The sequence below is a fragment of the Eschscholzia californica genome, unplaced genomic scaffold (assembly GCF_041429995.1).
Source record: "Eschscholzia californica isolate CP2 unplaced genomic scaffold, dmEscCali1.0.p SCAF_1, whole genome shotgun sequence".
Lineage (NCBI taxonomy): Eukaryota > Viridiplantae > Streptophyta > Magnoliopsida > Ranunculales > Papaveraceae > Eschscholzia > Eschscholzia californica.
In genome coordinates this window covers 84,752,292-84,773,234 of record NW_028238198.1, presented here as the reverse complement: position 1 = coordinate 84,773,234, position 20,943 = coordinate 84,752,292, and the positions used below count along the sequence as shown (strand labels likewise).

Below are 20,943 nucleotides of genomic sequence, written 5' to 3'. Positions count from 1 at the left end.
TGTAGCTTCATGTCGGAATGTGTACCTCCACTTCTTACTACACCCAAACAGTATCAAATAATGTTCAAAAGTCTTTCTGAACATCAGTCTTTTCAGAGGAAGATGAACCAATTATAGATATTACACTTGGTGGAAAACTAAATACAGCAAGGAAGAACCCACAGAAAGAAGAAGGTAAAGGTTGATCTTCATAAGAATGTCATCTCACAAGAATCTTATAAATACATCCAAAATCAAACCACTTGTATTTTGTTATGTCATTCTCAAAACTAAACCCTGCAAACTTCTCAATCTTGAAAAATTATACAAGCCATGACATAAACGCAGAAACTCTTCACTCAGGGAATCGAAACATTTGTAGCATAAAAGAAAGAATTCAGAACAGAAGAACCAGAAGAGATGTTTTTAGATGAGATCAGCCACATTCATAGGCATCTCATCAATCTGTGTACTGTAGTACTGTTCTATGTCTCTCAGAATCCTGATATCGTCGCTTCTTACAAAGTTTATTGCCACACCCTGCAGAAACAAGCAACAAAAACACCCATATTTCAAGTACAGTTCTGAAAGTTCAATTACCACAGAGAAAATATATATACACACACATAGAGATTCAAGGTATTATGCCTAGCGAGGAAAGAAGCACATGGGAACCATGCCAAGTCTTTTTCGAGCTCTCACCAGAGCACAGATTAACGCGGCTTTTCATATAAGAAGTAAGTAATTACCTTCCGTCCAAATCGACCAGAACGACCAATCCGATGAATGTAAAGTTCACGGTTGTTAGGCAGGTCATAATTGATAACCAAGGAGACCTGAGGAGTCAAGGAAAAACCAATAAGAAGCAAAACTACAAAAGTATATAGACCACAAAAGCAATTCTTTATTTAAAATTGAATGAGTTGTGCATTCTCTTGTTATATCCATGAAATGAAGTGATAGTGACAGTCCGCAGTCATTTATAGATGCGTATATAGAAGCGTCTTAAACTCCTAGGATATCTTTAACCAAAATAGTCATATCATACCTTTAAGACTTGCCAATCAAACAATAGATGAAAAATAATTGGGGAACAGACTATCGATCAGTCTCCAGTGGACCTCCTCTTATTTTTCATTATGGATAATATGATAGTAAGAGTGTTGTTATCTAATGAATTTTGGTCACTCGTAAACGTATGAAGGAAACAAAAAATAGACAGTCAGACTTGCCTGTTGAACATCAAGACCCCGAGCCCAAACGTCTGTTGTTATCAGTACGCGGGTCGTTCCTGACCTGAACTCTCCCATTATTGCATCTCGCTCCTTTTGAGGCATGTCTCCGTGCATTGAGGAGACTGTAAAGTTATTGCTGCGCATTTTTTCAGTAAGCCAATCAACCTGCTCAAGGAAACTGAATCAGCATTGGAGAAAGCATACCCAAGATCTACTATTCTAATAATACATGGAAAAACAGTTGACTGAAGTTGACAGGTCAATTCCACAATAATTAATGGTTCATTGATTCCTACGGCCGGGTCTCTACAAATTCTGATTATAAAATGCAATCCACGAATTTGAAGATAAAATTAAATTAAATTCCATACAAATACATAAGTTTGACGAGAATGATGTTACCTTCCTCTTCGTGTTACAGAAAATAACAGCTTGGGTAATTGTAAGGGTATCATAGAGATCGCATAAAGTATCAAATTTCCACTCTTCTCTTTCAACAGCAACAAAGAATTGTTTGATACCCTAATACCAGAAGTAAGAAATTTAGTAAATACTTCATGAAAAAGAGGAAACATTCGAAAAGGAGAGAAAAACGATAAGATATTCATAATAACCAAAAATAACACACTACATTCATATTCAAACAGATACGGCTGGCAATAATAGATAAGAGCATGAATCAAAATACTACCTCCAAAGTCAATTCATCACGTTTCACAAGGATCCTAACAGGATCAGTCATAAACTTGCTTGTCATTTCCAATATTTCATGAGGAAGGGTTGCAGAGATCAAGCAAACCTGCATAAAGAGAAAAAGGCTGGTTGAAATATGCCCTTACATGAAACTCAGTACTACATCTACATTTGAATGATATTTTAAATTATTTAGCTCTGACAAGTTTTGAAATAAAATATCATAAGAGTCTAGGCAACGTAACATACTCAAACATACAACTTGGACGAGTGAGTAAGAGATTTCCCCCCTAAAAGTGGGAAAACAGATCACTCTTAAAACAACACTAAAGACTCGACCTCCACATACAAGTCCAACAATTAAATCCCCAGGAGATCAGGACTCAATGTTGAAATCTTCTGACCACTAAATCAAAATCGACCAACTCAACTGAAATCAGGTATGGTAAAGATAACTCCGCACAGTTTTTTTCTGTAAATACTGGACAATCAAGTTTGCAATTGGTTTAAATACTTGTTAATCCAAATCAAAGATTGGCGTGTAAAGAAACTAAGAAGTAATGATATGCCCAAGTGCCTAAATTGCAATGACGTACCTGAAGCTCTGGTGGAAGGTATCTGTAAACATCATAAATTTGATCCTTAAACCCTCTGCTCAACATCTCATCAGATTCATCCTGTACCGCAATCATTCAAATATAAAGTCAGATTGCTTCGGACATATACAAAATCAAAAGCATAGTTAAGGCCTACAGTAATAATGAACTAGTAATGGACTTACAAGGACTAGTAATTTGATAGCTCTAGTTCGTAAAGTTCTTCTCTTGATCATATCACAGACTCTCCCTGGTGTTCCAGACACTACATGAACCCCATATTCCAGCTTTCTTATATCCTCACCAATACTTTTGCCTCCAATGCATGCATGGGCTTGAATGTTTATGTAATCACCAACAGCCAGAATAACTTTCTCTGTCTGTGAAGCAAGTTCTCTGGTAGGTGACAAGATCAACGCCTGGACCCTATGAAACAACGATAACCCCATATTATAAGTCGAGCACTCCAGCAGAACATCCAAAGAAAATGCTAACTATGTTGCCACATGGTTCAACTTCCAAGTTTCTATACTCTAAGCATTACATTAACCAACCCATGATCACACTCGATCCCCCTATTAGTGTATACCCAAAAGTAACTGTTGAATCACATCAAACACAGTGAACCTAACTATGAACTAGAACGACCACCCAGACCTCAAGAGCATTACACATAATGGGTAGTAATCACAATTCATTATAGAGACAAACTACATTGAAGTACTAGAACTTTTTCCCTAACATGTTCAATTAGTTATAATCTAGGTTAACAAAATAACAGCAAGCGAAAATAACAAAAACTAGATCAAAGGAAATAACTTTTGGGGGTAAAATTAGGGTTAGTAAAGCGTACTCTCTAGATGAGGTATCAACCATCTGACAAACAGTAAGAGCAATCATGGAGGTTTTTCCTGTTCCAGATTGAGCTTGAGCAATAACATCTCGACCTTTGATGATTGGCATAACAGCTCTCTGTTGAATAGCAGAAGGTTTCTCAAAACCGTAAGCATAGATTCCACGAAGAAGATCATCTTTTATACCCATCTCATCAAAACTAGGAACAACTTCAACGCCGTGACTGGTTTCAAATACAAGTTTATCATCTTCGATTCCACCACCAGGAGGGCCGTTTCTCCGACCTCGATTTGCAGGAACAACGGAAGTAGTAGCTTCAGCATTCGCCATGACTACAACCAAAGAGATTTCTGCAGAGACAGCGAGAGATAGATGGATTTACCGCGATTTGATGAGTCTGAACCCTAGCTTTTATATTTGCCCTAGCCGACTTGACTTAAACGGGGCACTTCGGCCAAATGCCCCTAGGTTTTTTATTTTTGAAAGTGACGATCTCCTCTAGTCCAACTAATTATTTATACTCAATCCATCCTGTAATATAAATCCACCTTTTCTGGAATCGAAATTGTGACTTCTAGAATTTTAGAGTTTATGTGAACTTTATTCACCACGTAGGCTACCATATGTTGACAATGCTCCCTAAGTCTTAATGTTTGTCCAAGCCAAATATGAGCATAAAAGACTATTCACAAAGCACAAAAGTTCCATTTTTTCTATTTCTCTAAACTATCCCATAATAATCCACCACAAATGTTGTTAATGGAGGAAATTAACTTGATGAAGTTTTATTAATGGAGAAGTTTAATATTTCAAGAATCTTCGTCACTAGAGGGAGTTGAAACTCAAATATCATTATTAATGGAGGAGGTTAACAATCATGAGTTCTTAAGAATCATTCGACTCATAGTAATACTATCTGAATGAAAACATGTTTTTAAGATGTAAAATAAAATAAAAAAATTATAGTAATTCTTCCATAGAAAATTCAGATGTATAAGGTAAAATTAATTTCTTTATTTTTGTCGGCGACCCAGAATTTTGGTCAATTGATTCTTTTAAAGATGAAGTTTTTCGACCACATTTGTATAATTTTATCTAAAATTTTCACGCAATAATGTCATTTTTCACAAAAACAAAATTGGTGGAAGCTAGTGTTAGTTCTTTTTACCCCCTTAAATTTAGGATTTTTGTCAAAACTTATAAGGACATGTTTGGTATGTGATAATAAAATCATAAATTAAATAATATATATACAAAATCAATCTTTACTAATCATATTCCCGACCAAAGCAAACAATAAAGTGACGTAGAATCTCTACTAGGAATCATATTGAAGAATAGTTGTTCTTGGTAGTCACAATTATTTCACGTACGCCAAACACAACTTTTGTGTTTTTGTCACTAATAATAAATCAAGGGGTTGCTCAATTATCCATCATTGAGGGGGGTAAACTCAATTATCAATTAATTTCGAAGGAGTAAGCTAAAAAAAACCCTTTAGAAAAAGAATTTGATGCTCTTACAACTCATGCAAATAAGTTACAAATTCTTAAACTTTATTACATGTCAAAAAACACAAAAAATTGTTTCAAACTTGGAACAAATAAATAAATAAATAATCAACCGCAAACAACAAAAAAAGATGAAAATATACGGCAACAAAAAAACGACTAGTTCTCGGTGGTATATGCCAATTTTTTTTATCTTCTACGTTACGGATCTACCGAAAAATACTGTCTCTTTCAAACAATTTTTCATCGTTGCCCGAGTTGAAACTTCATATAATCAAAAAACTTATAAAATCCAAATTAAAACCAACAAATCTTACATATTTGAAAACTCTAGTTCTATTTGTGTTTGATAGCCCAACAAATTTCAGGCGGGTCCGTTGAAAAAAACAATAAATTTCGGCCAAGCCGACTGAAATTGTTATGTTTTTTCGTCCACTCTGGGCGAAATTTGGTTAAATTTTCAGTTGTTCTGGATGAAAATTTTCACTATTTCCAGAAGATGAGGAAAAATTCTTGCCTTTCCTTCTTTGTATTCTTCATTGCAATATTGATACTTGAAATCTTAAAAAGTTACTTTAATCAGTGTTAAAACCCTACAAATCTGTGGAGAAATCAAACAATAACAAGAATTACAAACCACTCCATGGAGATGAGTGTTGTGTTATTCATCTTTAAGTTTTCATCTCTATCTCTCTCTTTTTTATCGAAACAAACATATTTAAGTTTTTTTCTCTCTTTTGGTTGAACAGGTTTTAAGGGGTTTATCTCTCTTCTCTCTCTTTGATCGAGGAATAGGTTTTTGGTCGAACATGATTTTTCTCTCTTCTATATCTTTTGGTTGAAAATAGTTTGAGGGAAGGAACTAAAGTTTAAAGTTAGGATATTTTAGAAAATAGTGCGTATCTCTCCCTATGGTTTAAAATAGTTTGAGGGAAGGGACTAAAGTTTAAAGTTGGGATATTTTAGAAAATAGTGTGTATCTCTCCCTATTCTAAAAAGACTGCTTTCCCTATGTAGTGCAGCCTTCGCTAAAAATTGTTTTTCCTATACCAAAGGTCTTATTCAATCCAATGAAAAAAACCTCTAAGAACCCAAAATTTTTGAATCAGCTAAGCTTGTTCAATCCAATGTTTTTAATCAAATCTCAACAATACCCACACAAGAAATCAAACCAACAACAATGTGGTGTATTGCTATAGAGCTTCAAACTGGTTCGAAATTGGCTCAAAAGTGGTTCAAATAGCATTCAAATTTTTTTTTTACTGATTTTGCCATACTCTTGCCCTAATTTGCCTTACAGTAAATTATGTTGGAACTCTTAGTAGGGAAACCTTCTGGCGAGACTGAATGGTTTCATTTTGCCTCAATGGATAGCCTCAATTGTGAACAAAGAATGGACCAACAAAGTGTTCTGACTTCGAGCTTATGAAAAATGCTAATAGTGGTGATGACTAATGAGTTGCTCAATTCATCTTTGTTTTCATGGATGTGGTAGTATTGTAGGTCCTAAATCAATTGGTTCATTACTAAACTACGATGGTGGCACAATGACTTCATGATTATATTGTTTCATTTGTTTTTAGGATGCCATCAATCATTTGTTAGCAAAACTATTTTCCTTTCTTTCTTTGGGTTCAATTGTAAATTATCAATTATCATTTTCATTTCCAGTATGATTCTGTTTGTTTTTTCCATTAATATACAAAAACTCAACTATGTCAACTAGACTTAGGTTGTGTTTGTTTGTTTTTAATTTTTCAGATCTGAAATTTGAATTTGAATACAATTCATATTTAAGATGTTTGTCTTTTTTCTTTAATGAAATTATGAAATTATGAAATCGTGACTAAATTACTTTAACATGTGAATAGGCTGAATAAATGCCCCCTCATTTCAGTCTTTTCAACAAGTCTCAAATGAGAATTCAACATTTAAAATTAAGGAAATGACAATTATACCTCTGCAAAATTGAAAATCTTTTTTATTCCATATTCTTGCACTACCAACCACAGCCACCCCACCACCAACACCACCGCCACTGAATCTCTATGTAGGTTTCTCTCAGCAGCTCTGTTTCATTTTGAACCCTCGGTGGGCCGGGTGAGGGTTAGTATTTTCTAGAGATAATCCCACTTCAAGAGTTACAAGTATATCAATGCCAGATCTTTAACTGTTAGACCTTAGTAATCTCAAAAACTTGAAATTAAACCCAAAGAACAAGTTATCACATCTTGCCCATATCTTTGGCAACAATTACTATAATCGAATCTGGTAATTTTGCTCCAAACTCTCGTTGGATCTAGCGAGGGTTAGTTCATGATCTTTGGTTGTAGAGATAGAGAGGGAGAAAGAGAGAGAGATGAATCCCTACCAGGCAACCATAGTTGGGATTTGGGAAGAGATAGAGTGCACCAAAGAGAACTTAGTTTTGCTTTTGCGGGATGATTATATACAACTATTGATGTAAACTAAAATGCCCACAAATAAGAAAATAGAAAATGGGTTTTCTTGTGCATTTTACTTGTGCACAGGAGTCGGATGGATATTTTTTCTGTCTTCGATAAACACAAAGTTAAGGGAAATATACCTTTCAAAATCAGAAAAGATTTGTTTTCATATCTAACTCAATTAAATAGAGATTTTTAAGATACAAAACTTTTCTAGCGACTTATAATTCTCAAGGTTACATTTATAGATAATAAATTACGTATCTATGACGAAAGATAAATGGGCCAGAAATCCCAATGGACTAGCCAACAAGGACTGACATTTCTCATCAAAAAAAAAACAAGGACTAACATAGCCATTGGTGCAACTTGCGGATTGAACAACCTTCACACACAAGTGAAAGATATATATATGTATGATATGATAGAAAAAGTGAAAGCACGATATATATATATATATATATATATATATATATATATATATATATATATATATATATATATCTTAATCTAACTTGATAGCAACAAAAAGAGATCAATTGATTAACAGTAAGTTTGAAGTCCAAAATGGTAGAAAGAAATTGTAACCATAAATAAAATTGAGTAGTGTAATTAATTATCGAATGTTTTTTTTGTTGAAGAATTATCGAATGTAATATGCCAATACTTGTATGTTTAGTTCAAAGTTTTTTACTAACAAAATTTGAGCCAACAAAATATTATACTCCACTGGAATACTAAATAACCATACTAAGAATATCTCTATTGGAACACTTTAACAAAAACTCTAAAAGTTGTAGGGCCGGCAAACTTAAAATTTGCATAATTGAATCTGTATTAAAAGACATCAGTGCTTGAAAAAGATAGCGACATTTTTTATTCAACTATAATTGCTTCATACGTTTATTCATTTTATGATAATATTTTTTTTATTTTTCTACTAATAGACATACTTGAGATTTGAGAAGCGGGTAAATTTTTTGAAGTTAGATTCGAGGTAAACAAAAAAGTAGGACATAAATTATTTCCTCTTTCCAAGTAAATGAAACAAAATATGATAAACTAACTAAGCTACTCGTATACAAAGAGGACAAATTCCGAGAAATGAGATTCCATTTCACCGTATCAACTAAGAAAAACAAGAAAGTGAAGGAAGACAAAGAAGAAGAGAGAAAGACGAAGTATACGAGAGAGAGAAATATAAAATATAGGAGAAAGAAAGATAAAAGAAAATAAAAATGCAAGAAGAAAACAAATCAGGCTGTAAGAACTACTAACCCTAAATTTGTCAAAATTAAAATCTGCTTCTTCTCGGGGTCTCAGATTGTGAAAATGTTTTCAGCAGAGAAGAAAACTAAGCAGCAAACAACAATTTCTACTAGGAAATTCCAGTTATAAAATTGATACTATTGGAATAATAACTAGCAGAAAAAGAGGCATGGAAACAAACTAGAAAATTTCACCACAAAAAAGGAACTACAAATTGCAACTTAATTCATAAACTAAAATCATGTTTTTTGTGTTTTAATACAAAATTCTAATCTTCTGTAAATTTTCATTGCATGACAGAGGAAGAACTTAAACCTGAAAAAAAGAAAATACAACTTTCTGTCAGAAAGTAGTCAAGGGGAACATTATTGTTAACCAGAAGGGCATTAACTTTTATTTTATCAAATGGGTGAAATGAGATCTACAATAAATCCCCTACGAATATAAATTATGTCATACAAAAAATAAGTCGTGCAATTTACTATTTATCGGAAGGGCCGACCTTTTTTTGCTTGCTTACACTGTCATCGAGGGGTCTTTTCTAAGAGTGCATCCATATTTTTTTCTATTTTTAATTCTTCTTTTGGATATTGTCTTTTACTCTTTTTTACTATCTTCGTTGTTAGTCCTAACATTAACATTATGTAAGAAAAGAAATACCTTTTTCTTTAATGTGGATACCAAACTCCATTTTGATGGCTGCTTCGTATTTTCCCCTCTTTTACACGCTTGCTTAGAGTCAGACCTGGTTCTCCTTTTTTTCCCCTTTCTCACTTTCATGGACTTAGAGGGTGTTTGATTTTTTAGCACTTACAAGTGCTACCACTTACTAAGTGATAATCACTTAGTAAGTGATATCAAATGTAAGTGCTATGGCGTTTGTTTTCCATCGGTTCTAAGTGCTTGATTTTAATTTTTATATTAATTCTAAATGTTACAAAAATGAAAAATTGTCTGTTTTAACCTTAGTGTATTTACACATTAGCATTTTATAGCAATTCGTAATAAGTTCGTTAGTTTAGGTAAAAGAAAATTACGGTTTACGAATGTTATGTCAAAAATATTAATCGTAAATAAATAAGAATTATGAAGGTGAAAGAACTTAGTTTTTTTTTTTTTGTTGAGGAAGGTGAAAGAACTTAGTTGTATCATGAAGTTTGGGTGTTCCATGATTAGTTAAGGAAGAGATGTTAAAAAAAACTTACGAGGAAAACTTAGGTGAATGATGAGTGAAGATAGAGAAGAGTCATAGCGAAAGTCATAAATTTTTTTTGTATTTATCAATTGTTTAAGATTTTTTTCTTAGTTAAAATTATATTGGTAATTACAATATTAGGAGAAGGATAGAAATGTCTTTTTTAGCACTTACAAAGTAAGTGCAGAATAATAAGCTCCAACTTGGAGCTTACTATTTTGCACTTACTTTGCCACCACTTAGAAGTGATTTTCACTTATTAAGTGAAAAAACAAACGACCTAAAATTGCCGGCCCGCACTTAATAAGTGAAAATCACTTAATAAGTGCAAAAATCAAACACCCTCTTAGGCTTCGTAATCCCATGGAGACTACCCTCCTGTGGATTTCAGGTAAGCACCATTACTCTTCAATAAGGACCATATACATATATATATATATATATATACACAGACGTAAATGTAAATTTGATGAAAAAACCTTGTTGGAATTCTTCTTCTTTTTAATCCTCTCCATCTCCTCCCTTCTCAACCTGATCAAGTCAGACTTCTGCAAAATTCAATCACATATATCAATAAACTCCCGAGAGAACATGATGTGAATCAAGAAAGTCAATTTCATTCATCTTTAATTGCTTAATGACTTGGTATAAATTTTAGGTAGTTTCCGTACTACATTGGAAGTAGAAATATGAATTATTTTTCTACTTTTCATGATTTATATGCACAGGTATAACTTGTTTTGAGTATCTTCTATACCTAAAAAGAGTCCTAAGAGTACAAGGTATCTTGGCTAACAAGTTTTACTAGTTTTGTATGGTTTTGCACTATGTTGGATTAGTTGGCAACAGGACTAGTTGGCACACCTGGGACTAGGCTTAGTCGCTCCTAGTCATATTTACACGAGATTCTTATGAACTAGTCGACTCAGCTGAGCGGGGACTGAGGAGTACTCGACGGGTAATACCAAGAACTCGGGGACTTTTCATACATAGTTTTGCATGGAGTTATCTATATAAAGAGCTCCTAGGACGATTTTGAGCTAGAGAAGTTTTAAGGTTGAGTTATCTTCAGTCCTAAAGAGTGAAACTGATGGTTATCTTTATTTTCTAACATTATAAGTAGATTATTTCAGTTTTATTCACATGTTTCAGAATTCTTTTGAATTCTAGTTGAAGTTAGGTACTTTTCAACGACAGTAAACTGCTAAAGCTTCCGCCAATGAGTTTACATGAGACCATTAACAAACTTTATGAGTAAGGACATGTATTTTTCCAATTTTTAGGATATTATAATGATCAAACTGAGTTACCCAAACGCTTGGAGGCACAAGTCTTGCTCCATGGTAGGCTGATTCCCTAAGTTTTTTAACCGACTCCCTTACTTTATCAATATTTGATTCACGTCTCCCCTCCAAGAACACTTCGTATAGAATCATCAATTGTTCTGCAGTCTGAAAAAGAGAAAACCACGAGCATCATAATAGCGAAAGCAATGAAATGTATACAAATAACAAATGGCCTTGAAAATGGTTCTCGTCAATGAAGTTATGCATAGAACATGTGTAGAGTTAACATATACATGCACTTGAGTCATACCTCCATCGCACCCGGCATGCTTGCCCTAAAGAAATGCGTATTTCTATCTTCGAGATACAAAGCTAACTTGCCAACACGGATATCTACATCCATAGGAACCACAATGAGAGTCAATTCCTAAGAGGATATAAAAAGAGAGAAACATTCTTTTCTTCTAAAGTTTTCGTAGATTAACTTAAAAGTTGTGGTGTCACCTTCACTTTTCTTTGAAACAAAACTTTCATTAATAAATAAAATTCATTCATCATGTCAAAAAAAAAAGTTGGTAGGACCGTAGGAGTCCTCAGTTTGAAGCATATGGATGAAAATTATGTAGGAACTAGATATATGATCAAAATTTAAAATTTTATTTGCATATACCCTTGACTTGGTCAAGTTACTTGGTTTGACTCAGGATCGACCATTAGTCAGTCTCGAGTCGATTCCGACAACTTAGCATCTCCTAACAACACAATACGATCAATTGTTTTTTGAAAATCTCAATGGTGTAAATCGAAGGTACAGCCATCAATCAATGAATTGAGAAACATTACCTTTTGACTCCATGAACCAATTGAAGACATCCGAATAATAGTTGTTCAATTTTTCAGATTCAATCCTCCAAAGATGAGTTCTAACATACTTTAGTACATATCCCATATCCATTTCAGCACCAAGTGATGCAATCTCTTGAAGATAAGTCCATTTGGAGATAACAAGAGAGACTCCTTCTGCAAACAACTCTTCTTCTGTTTTTTCTTCTTCTTGTGACTTCAATGGTGGAACCATGCTAATATCATCATCTTTTATTTTAACAGAATTCATGAAAGCTTCTTCAAATCCCATTTCATGGATTAACTTGATTCTTGTCTCAGCAGCCATTCAAAAAAATCAGCAAAAGTTCTGTGAAAAAAACCCATAAAAATTAGAATTTTGTAATACCCAAAAACATCAATTTAATACTCTATATTTTTGCCAAGTTTGTTTCTATATCGAAATATAATAAGGCCAAACAAAACTAAAAAAACCCATGAAAATTAGGGTTTATGTATTACACCAATTGTAAATACAGAAATTTGTGCATTCCCTTACAATAATTCTTCTCAAAATTAATAAAATATGAACAACATTTGATCCAAAAATGGAAAGAGATTATGCAAAAAGAAAAAAAAAGTATAATATTAAATATTCAGTTAAAAAGTATATAATAAATTACTCAATTAACAAGTGTTAATACAATACCCAGTAAATTAGGGTTCAATTAAAAGGTGACGAAGAAGAAGATACCTTCAGTCGATCGGACTGATGGGGAGATTGGAGTTATTCTCAGAGTAATTTCCTCTTCCCTTAATTAGGGTTTAGGTTTTAACTATACGATCGGGGATTACCTTTTTTATTAAGAAAGCACGATGGTCGTGTGAGTGAACCACTCCTCTCATTCTGTTATGAGGCTATATTGACATTTTTTTTTGGTTAAAAACCTATTTTTGGCCCACAATAGGAATTTAATCCCTCCGTATATAAAAAATTGGAAACACTCACTTTTTAACAATCCTTCAAATCAAACCCCAAATTAGTTTCAACGTGTTGACATAAACTCTAAAAATCCTTAGAGGTCCCGAGTTCGAATCCTAGAGAAGGTGGAATCTCAAATCAAACTCCAAATTGGTTTCAAACGTGTGGACATAAACTCCAAAAATCCTAAAGGTCCCAAGTTCGAATCCTAAAGAAGGTGGAATCTTTGGTTATTTGAATTGAGATTATTAGGGTATAAAGTAATGTATTTAGGCTTTAGGTCATTAACTAGTTGGGCTATAGACATGTTCTTGTTAGAGTTTGAATGGACGGTTATCGAGCTTATCACATCTTTGATGTATCAATGTCAAATGTAACGACTAACGTACATCGTAGTCAACTTCCAAAAAAAAAAATCAAACCCAAATTATTATTTTTTTTCTTTTCTTTTACAAGGATTATAAACTTCATTAATGAGTCTCACTAACAAGACTTAGTACAAGATGTTGAGGAATACATTGTATGTCCCAAAAACCCCAAATATTACGATTAATTGTATAAGAAGCCAAATTGTGTGATGCAGAGTTGCATTCGCGAAAATAGTGGCCGAGTATTGTTGAATGTAATATGATGCTTCTGTGTTGTTTGTCTCTAATAAGTGGAATAATTGTCCAAAGAATTTCATACAGCGGGTCATTAACGGCTTGCACGACATTGCTTGCATCCCCTTTAACATATACTCTAAACATTTTTTCCTCCAAAAGAGATTTTTAAAATACATCTGCGTTTTTTTTTATGAACAAAACTACTACTAGATACAAAACTTTTTGCTCCAACAAAAAAAAAATAGTAGAGAAAAAATAGCAAACAAAACCAATATTTTTATTGGTTTAAGTTTTAGTACGACACTGAAAGAGTCTCAAGAAAGACACTTAATTTTAGAGAATCTCTAATAGAATTCAACCTGAACAACCTAGATTCTCTGATTATTTTTCATCATATACTTCATAAGAACATCCATTCTTCGTTCCCTTTCACGTACTTATTCTCAGTTGTGGGAGGTGTGGTGATAAGATAACTCGTGAGATGGAGGGTTTGAGGTTAACGGGGTGGTTGGAGTTTTGATGTTCAAAACAAGCCGAACGGAGAAGGAAAACCCCCCTAATTTCTAGTATGTGTAAGTATTTTGGGAAGTAAAATATTAGAAAGCGACCTAATTACAAAGGTGGCCAATATGTGGACAACCGATTTTTTTATATGGACGACTATTTTCGGGCCCGGCGCGAGTCAATTATGTTTGACTTAGTTGACTTTGATTTAATAAAGGGACAACTCCAAATGACCTTAAATATTAACAGTTATTAAATTGTGGACCATTAACAAAAACAATAATTAAAAATATAAAACCGTCATCATCATCATCATTATCATGAGAAAAAGGGATTTTTTTTTTTTTTAGTTTTAATCGGTTGAGAATTTGATCTCATTGGTTTTTATGATTAATTTTTTTGAGATTTCAGAATTCAACCTGGATTAACTTTAATGAGTGCTCAAGCTCTCCTCTCTCTCTCTCTTATTGTTATTAATTGTTGTGATTTAGGAGTTTATCTGGGAATTGCAATGTGTATAGACCATTGTAGTTAACTTGGATGTTTAGTTCAAATTGTACCTCTGACCTGCGGCTCAATGTGAACCGAATTAACCAACTCGACCTAGTAGTTTTTCCATGTTCTTCATTTCCAAACACAGAGAATGAATGTAATTCTGGGTGTAGCATTTTTGGGATTGTCTAGTTGTTGCATTATATATATAATAATATTTGTCTCTATTTTAAACTAGTCGTGGTGATTGATTGTCTTGAAACTCTTGATGGATGAATACCCATTAAGGTCCTTATCTGGGCTATTTACTTGACACAAGCCAGTAACCCTCATGAGTTGTTGAATAACATATGGGATTTTTTTATTTTCTAGAGTTTAGGAAGAAGAAGAATTAGATCGTAGCTTTTTCTTTGGGAAGATCTTCAACAATTTTCTTCTTTTTTCTTGATGCCATAATCAACAATGAGATTTTTCTTTTCTAGGGTTCATGAAGAAGACTTAGATCTTACTTTTCTCTTTAGGAAGATTCTTGGACAGTTTCCTCCCTTTTTCTTGATACCATAACCAACCATGTTCGTCCAAAGTTTTTCTCTCTCTAGAAATTTGTTGGTGATGAAGAAGAAGTAGTAGAAGATGAAGACTAAAATCTAGGGTTTATGAAAAAAAGATGGAGGAATTAAAATAAATCTCTAATTCTTGTAGGACTTGATTGCAAACTAATAGAGTGTTGTCCCCTTAAAAATTATTGTTCATATAAAATTTTAAATTTTTTTAGTTGTCCACATAAAATAGTTGTCCATATAAGAAAATCGGTTGTCCACGTATTGGCCACCATTACAAATTGCTAATTCACATAATATATTGACAATTTTCAATCAATAGATAATATTACTAGTTTTTCCCATTTATTATGAGTAGTTCTTTAACCTAAACAACCATTTTCTATTCTTGCAAATACGATGTTTATAACATTATTATTTGTCAAGTCAAAAAATCTTAATACCGTAATGCAAATACATTACGGTGAATCATAGTATGTTATGACAACATTAAGCACCGAAGAACTTCAGTACGACTATGGTTTACCTTCAGAGATTTAAATTTCATTAAAATGATCAATACCATCCGAATATTAATTAGAAGAATATGCATGGAAACAGACTAGAAATTGCAACTTAAATCATAAACTACAATCATGTTTTTGTGTTTTAATAAAAAATTCTCATCTTCTTCATTGCATGACAGAGGAAGAACTTAAACCTGCAAAACAAAATACAACTCTCTGTAAGGAAGTAGTAAAGGGACACATTATCGTTAAAAAAAGGACAACCGGAAGCACCCCTTTGTGAGGGCATTAATTTTTATTTTATCAAATCAGTGAAATGAGATCCACAAGAAACTTCTAACGGTGAACTCCCCTACAAATATAAATATGTCATACAAAAAATAAGTCACGCAGTTCACATTTTATCAGAAGGGCTGGTCCTTTTTCGCTACTATTGTTGTTTGTCCTAACATTTACGTTATGTAAGAAAAGAAATGCCTATTTCAACAAAGAGAAGAAAAGGAAGAAATACCTGTTCCATGGATGGGGACAGCAAACTCTATTTTGATAGTTGTTCGGTATCTTCACCTCTTTCACTCACTTGCCTAGAGTGAGACCACTTTCTCGTGTTTTCCCCCCTTGTCACTTTCATGGACTTAGACTTCATAACCCCATGGAGACTACCCTCCTGTGGATTTCGGGAAAGGACCATAACTCTTCAATAAGCACCATATATATGTGTGTATATGTAAATTTAAATTCGATGGTGAAAAGTTCTACAATTAGAAGAGTGAACTAAATCCATAAAACTATATCTGTCATGCTATCAAGAGGGGACAAAAAAAAACCTTGTTGGAATTCTTCTTCTTAGTCCTCTTCCTCTCCCTTCTCTTCGTGATCAAGTCAGATTTCTGCAAAACTCAATCACATATATCAATAAACACCCAAGGGACCATGATGTGAATCGAGTACGTCAATTAAATTTCATATAATTGCTTTATGACTTGGTATAAATTTTAGGTAGTTTCCTTACTAAATTGAAATTAGAGAAGTTTGAAGGACGAGTTATCTTCAGTCCTAAAGAGTGAAACTGCTGTTTATCTTTATTTTCCAACATTATAAATAAGTAATTTCAGTTTTATTCACATGTTTCAGAATTCTTTTAAGTTCTAGTTGAAGTTGGACACTTTTCAACGCATAGTAAACATCCGCTAAACCTTCCGCCTATGACTTTACATGAGACCATTAACAAACTTTATGAGAAAAGACATATATCATTCCAATTTTTAGGATATTATAATAATCAAACTGAGTTACCCAAACGCTTGGAGGCACAAGTCTTGCTCCATGGTAGGCTGATTCCCTAAGTTTTTTAACCCACTCCCTTACTTTTTCAATATTTGATTCGCGCTTCGCATCCAAGCACACTTCGTATAGAATCATCAATTGTTTTGCAATCTGAGAAAGAGAAAACCTCGAGCATTATAAAAGTGAAAGCAATGAAATGTACACAAATACCAAATGGACTTGAAAATGGTTCTTGTCAATGAAGTTATGCATATAACACGTATAGAGTTAACATATACATGCACTTGAGTCATACCTTATTCCCACCCGGCATGCTTGCCCTAAAGATATGTTTAGTTCTATCATTGAGATAAGAAGCTATCTTGCCAACACTGATATCTACATCCAAAGGAACCTCAACAAGAGTCAATTCCTAAACTAGCTATGATAGGAAATAAAAGGCGATAAACATTTCTTTCTTTTAGAGCCTTCAAAAAATTCATTAACATAGAAATTCTGGTGTCACCTTCACTTTTCTTTGAAACAAAACATTCATTAATAAATAAAATTCATTCATCATTTCAAAAAAAGAAATTTGGTAGGGGTCCTTAATTTGAAGCATATGGATGAAAATTATGTAAGAACTAGATATATGATCAAAATTTGAAGTTTTATTTGCATATACCCTTGATTCGGTCAAATTACTTGGTTTGATTAGCAAGTCTCGTGTCGGGTCCGACAACTTAGCATCTCCTACCAAACACAGTACGATCAATTGTTTTTTGAAAATCTCAATGGTGTAAATCAAAAGTACGGGCATCAATTAATGAATTGAGAAACATTACCTTTTGAATCGATGAACCAATAGAAGACATCAGTATAATACTTGTTCAATTTTTCAGATTCAATCCTCCAAAGATGAGTTCTAACATACTTTAGTACATATCCATAATCCATTCCAGCATTAAGTGATGCAATCTCCTGAAGTGAAGTCCATTTGGAGATAACAAAAGAGACTCCTTCTGCAAACAACTCTTCTTCTGTTTTTTCTTCTTCTTGTATCTTCAATGGTAGAACCACACCGATATCATCATCTTCTATTTTAACAGAATTCATGAAAGCTTCTTCAAATCCCATCTCATGTTCTAACTTGATACTTGTTTCATCCATTGAAAAAAATCAGCAAAAATTCTGTGAAAAAAAACCCATAAAAATTAGAATTTTGTAATCATTAATGATGCTATGCCCGGCACTTCTCCCGGCGGGCTGATGTGTCGGGCGTAGATTTAGAGAGAGAAAAAAACCCATAAAAATTAGAATGTTTAATACTCTATATTTTTGCCAAGTAAATAATGACTTTCCTAAACCATTATTAATTAAGTGCAGATTCAACATAATAAGTATAAGGCCAACCTAAACTAAAAAACCCATGAAAATTAGGGTTTATGTATTACATCAATTGTAAATACAGAAATTTGTGCATTCCCTTATGATAACTCTTCTCAACTCTCTTCCTATGATTCTCATAAATAAAATAGAACAACATTTGATCCAATAATGGAAAGAGATTATGCAAAAAAAAAAAAACATGTACTATTAAATATTCGGTTAAAAAAGTATACATATATAGGAGGATTTACTATATACATTATTCAATTAAAAAGTGCTTATACAATAAATTATCCAATTAAAAAGTGTTTATACAATACAAAGTAAATTAGGGTTCGATTAAAAGGAAACGAAGAAGATACCTTCACTCGATCAGACTGATGGGAAGATTGGACCTATTCTCAGTAGTTTCCTCTTCCCTTAATCTCTTCTACTTGAACGAAAATTAGGGTTTAGGTTTTAACTATACGATCGGGGATTACCTTTTATAAAGAAAGCACGATGGTCGTGTGAGTGAACCACTACTCTCACTCTGTTACTAGGTTATATTAACATTCTTTTTGGGAATCTTTTTTTTTTTTTTTTTTTTTGAAAGGTTTGGGAATTTCTTTTTTCTTTCTTGTTTTTTTTTTTTTTTTTGAAACCAATATTCTATTAAAACAGAATAAGTTACAATTAGTCCATAAAACCCTAACAAAAAGGGACTAAAAATAACTAGGTTAACTTCTAAGGATCAAACTGAATTGTTGCAACTAACAGAGGGCGTGAACAGAAGCCGCTAGATCGTGTGCTTCTTTATTACTGGCTCTTACAGTACATCAGGTCTACTTGGCTTAAATTAACTCTTCTTTTAAGTCCCTCGATATCAACATTCAAACGCCAAGGCACATCTGCGTCAAGGGTTGTGATTAGATTGAGAAGCACTTGTGCATCTCTTTTTATTATAAAAGCAACTAACCCTAATTCTTCAGCTAAATCAAGAGCCGCCTCTAACCCTTTCATCTCGCTGAATAATGGAGATTTAGGCGTCACCTTTCTCGCAATGGAACTCAATATTACTCCTTCTGAATCTCTTGCTAATACAACACAAGAAGCTTGATTGTCTTTGTAAGAACCGTCAAAATTTATTTTGACGATCTACCTTGTGGTGGAGGACACCATCTTTGTTCCTGCAATAAGTTATTAGATATGCTAGTAAAAGTCAGATCTGGAACATACCTTAAGTTCTCTCTCGTATTCCACCAACATCTTGAAAGATCAGGAGTTTCTTTCTTGTTGAACATTGGGATCTTTTCTTGGTTAAAAACCTATTTTTGGCCCATAGGAATTTAATCCCTCCATATATCCTTAACAAAAATAAAACAACAGCCAGCGCTTTGGGGAAAGCAAAATTGTGTCCGGGGTGCGAAGACTAGGTCAAAAATTAGTCAATTTTGTTTGACAATCTTATTTTGTAAGTTATTAGGGATACTCCTTTTTAATTGGATATTAGGGATACCCATTTTTTGTACTTAAAAGTACAAAACTACCTTTATTCTTATTGTCTCTTCGGTATCTTATACCTCTTCGATATTATGCTTATAACTTATTTTCGTTTCTCATAAAAAAAAATTCTTTTTTTTTTTTTTTTTTAATTTACCAACAACATTTATCGAAAATTTAAAACTGATAAATCACAACAACCGACATGTTGTACTATTTTCTTCCTTTTCATATCACTACGACCGGCATAACACTCTAACTTTGGTCTTCTCATGAATTTTTCGACCGGGGACCTAATCGGAGAAGAGAGAGGTGAGGTGGAGAGAGAAAAGATGAGGTGGAGAGAGAGAGGTAAGGTGAAGAGAGAGTGATGTGAGGTGGAGGGTTTTTTATTTTTATTTTCATTTTTATTTCCTTCTAACAACTTACAAAATAAAATTGTCAAATAAAATTGACTAATTTTTGTCCAAGTCTTCACACCCCGGAAACTATTTTGCTTTCCCCAAAACGCTGGCCTAAACTGATAAAACAACGAATAAAACGATAAACTTGATTAATAATAAACTCAATAGATAATATCCCAAGATATAAAATAAAGATATACTTAACTCCCCTTTATAGGGTTTAGATATTTGTAGATATACTTGATTTAGATAACTTTTCTAAACTCTTTTTGATAACTATTAACCTAAATAGACTTCTAAAATAAAAAATAAAAAAAAAATTCTTAGAACTTAAATTCTATAAAAACTTTTCAAATAACCTCACCTGGGCTTGGTTGTGTATGGTCAATTGACCCATTAGGATTTAGGTAGATGGTCTTCACAGTCTCAACTATATTACACATCATGCAACTTTGTGGTATATTTGTGTTAAACTTAGCGATTTTGTTTTTGAATTGTTCAGCTTATCTCGAACTCTTGACCTCTAGGGTGAAAGATTATATCTCTTACCACTCTAATCAAGGGTTATTGACAAATTTAACGATGATACTAAAGGTTGCAAGGCCATTATGTAAGAGTTTCCAAGTTAATAATTGTATCTTCGGGTTCATATATAATTTTTTTTCTAAATTATTTAGATGCAACCAATTCAGTTAAGTCAATTCAGATCCAGACATCTATAAAAACAAACTAAGATCTTCTTGCGATTTAAAGGTTATTGGATTGTCAGTTTTGAGTATTCCCTTAGTCTTAAATTATCTTTTTAGGATTATTTTTGTTTAGATGGTAAAGTAGTTGGAGGAGGAAACGCAATCTTTTATAGTTT

The 20,943-nt window shown here is 33.1% G+C and overlaps 3 protein-coding genes across 3 annotated transcripts; all 3 read right to left on the bottom strand.

The window, feature by feature from the left end:
- Positions 1–170: 170 nt before the first annotated feature.
- Positions 171–4,066, bottom strand: EIF4A-III (eukaryotic initiation factor 4A-III). The gene is made up of 8 exons (XM_086656917.1): positions 3,357–4,066; positions 2,689–2,929; positions 2,504–2,584; positions 1,906–2,013; positions 1,617–1,736; positions 1,212–1,379; positions 729–815; positions 171–519 (listed from the first exon to the last, which is right to left on the bottom strand). Exons 1-8 carry the CDS (start codon positions 3,686–3,688, stop codon positions 406–408), a joined length of 1,251 nt encoding a protein of 416 aa, XP_086513043.1. The 5' UTR covers positions 3,689–4,066; the 3' UTR covers positions 171–405.
- Positions 4,067–8,688: 4,622 nt separating this feature from the next.
- Positions 8,689–18,676, bottom strand: LOC147570333 (uncharacterized). Its single transcript, XM_086656901.1, has 9 exons — positions 18,618–18,676; positions 12,643–12,707; positions 11,910–12,258; positions 11,377–11,459; positions 11,091–11,231; positions 10,260–10,328; positions 10,131–10,158; positions 9,246–9,373; positions 8,689–8,900 (listed from the first exon to the last, which is right to left on the bottom strand). Exons 3-9 carry the CDS (start codon positions 12,235–12,237, stop codon positions 8,895–8,897), a joined length of 783 nt encoding a protein of 260 aa, XP_086513027.1. The 5' UTR covers positions 12,238–12,258; positions 12,643–12,707; positions 18,618–18,676; the 3' UTR covers positions 8,689–8,894.
- On the bottom strand, positions 15,553–19,107 carry LOC147570332 (uncharacterized). The gene is made up of 7 exons (XM_086656903.1): positions 18,555–19,107; positions 17,649–17,994; positions 17,120–17,202; positions 16,834–16,974; positions 16,365–16,427; positions 16,049–16,204; positions 15,553–15,731 (listed from the first exon to the last, which is right to left on the bottom strand). The coding sequence occupies exons 2-6, from the start codon at positions 17,971–17,973 to the stop codon at positions 16,076–16,078; spliced, it is 741 nt and encodes a 246-aa protein (XP_086513029.1). The 5' UTR covers positions 17,974–17,994; positions 18,555–19,107; the 3' UTR covers positions 15,553–15,731; positions 16,049–16,075.
- Between the last annotated feature and the right edge of the window lie 1,836 nt (positions 19,108–20,943).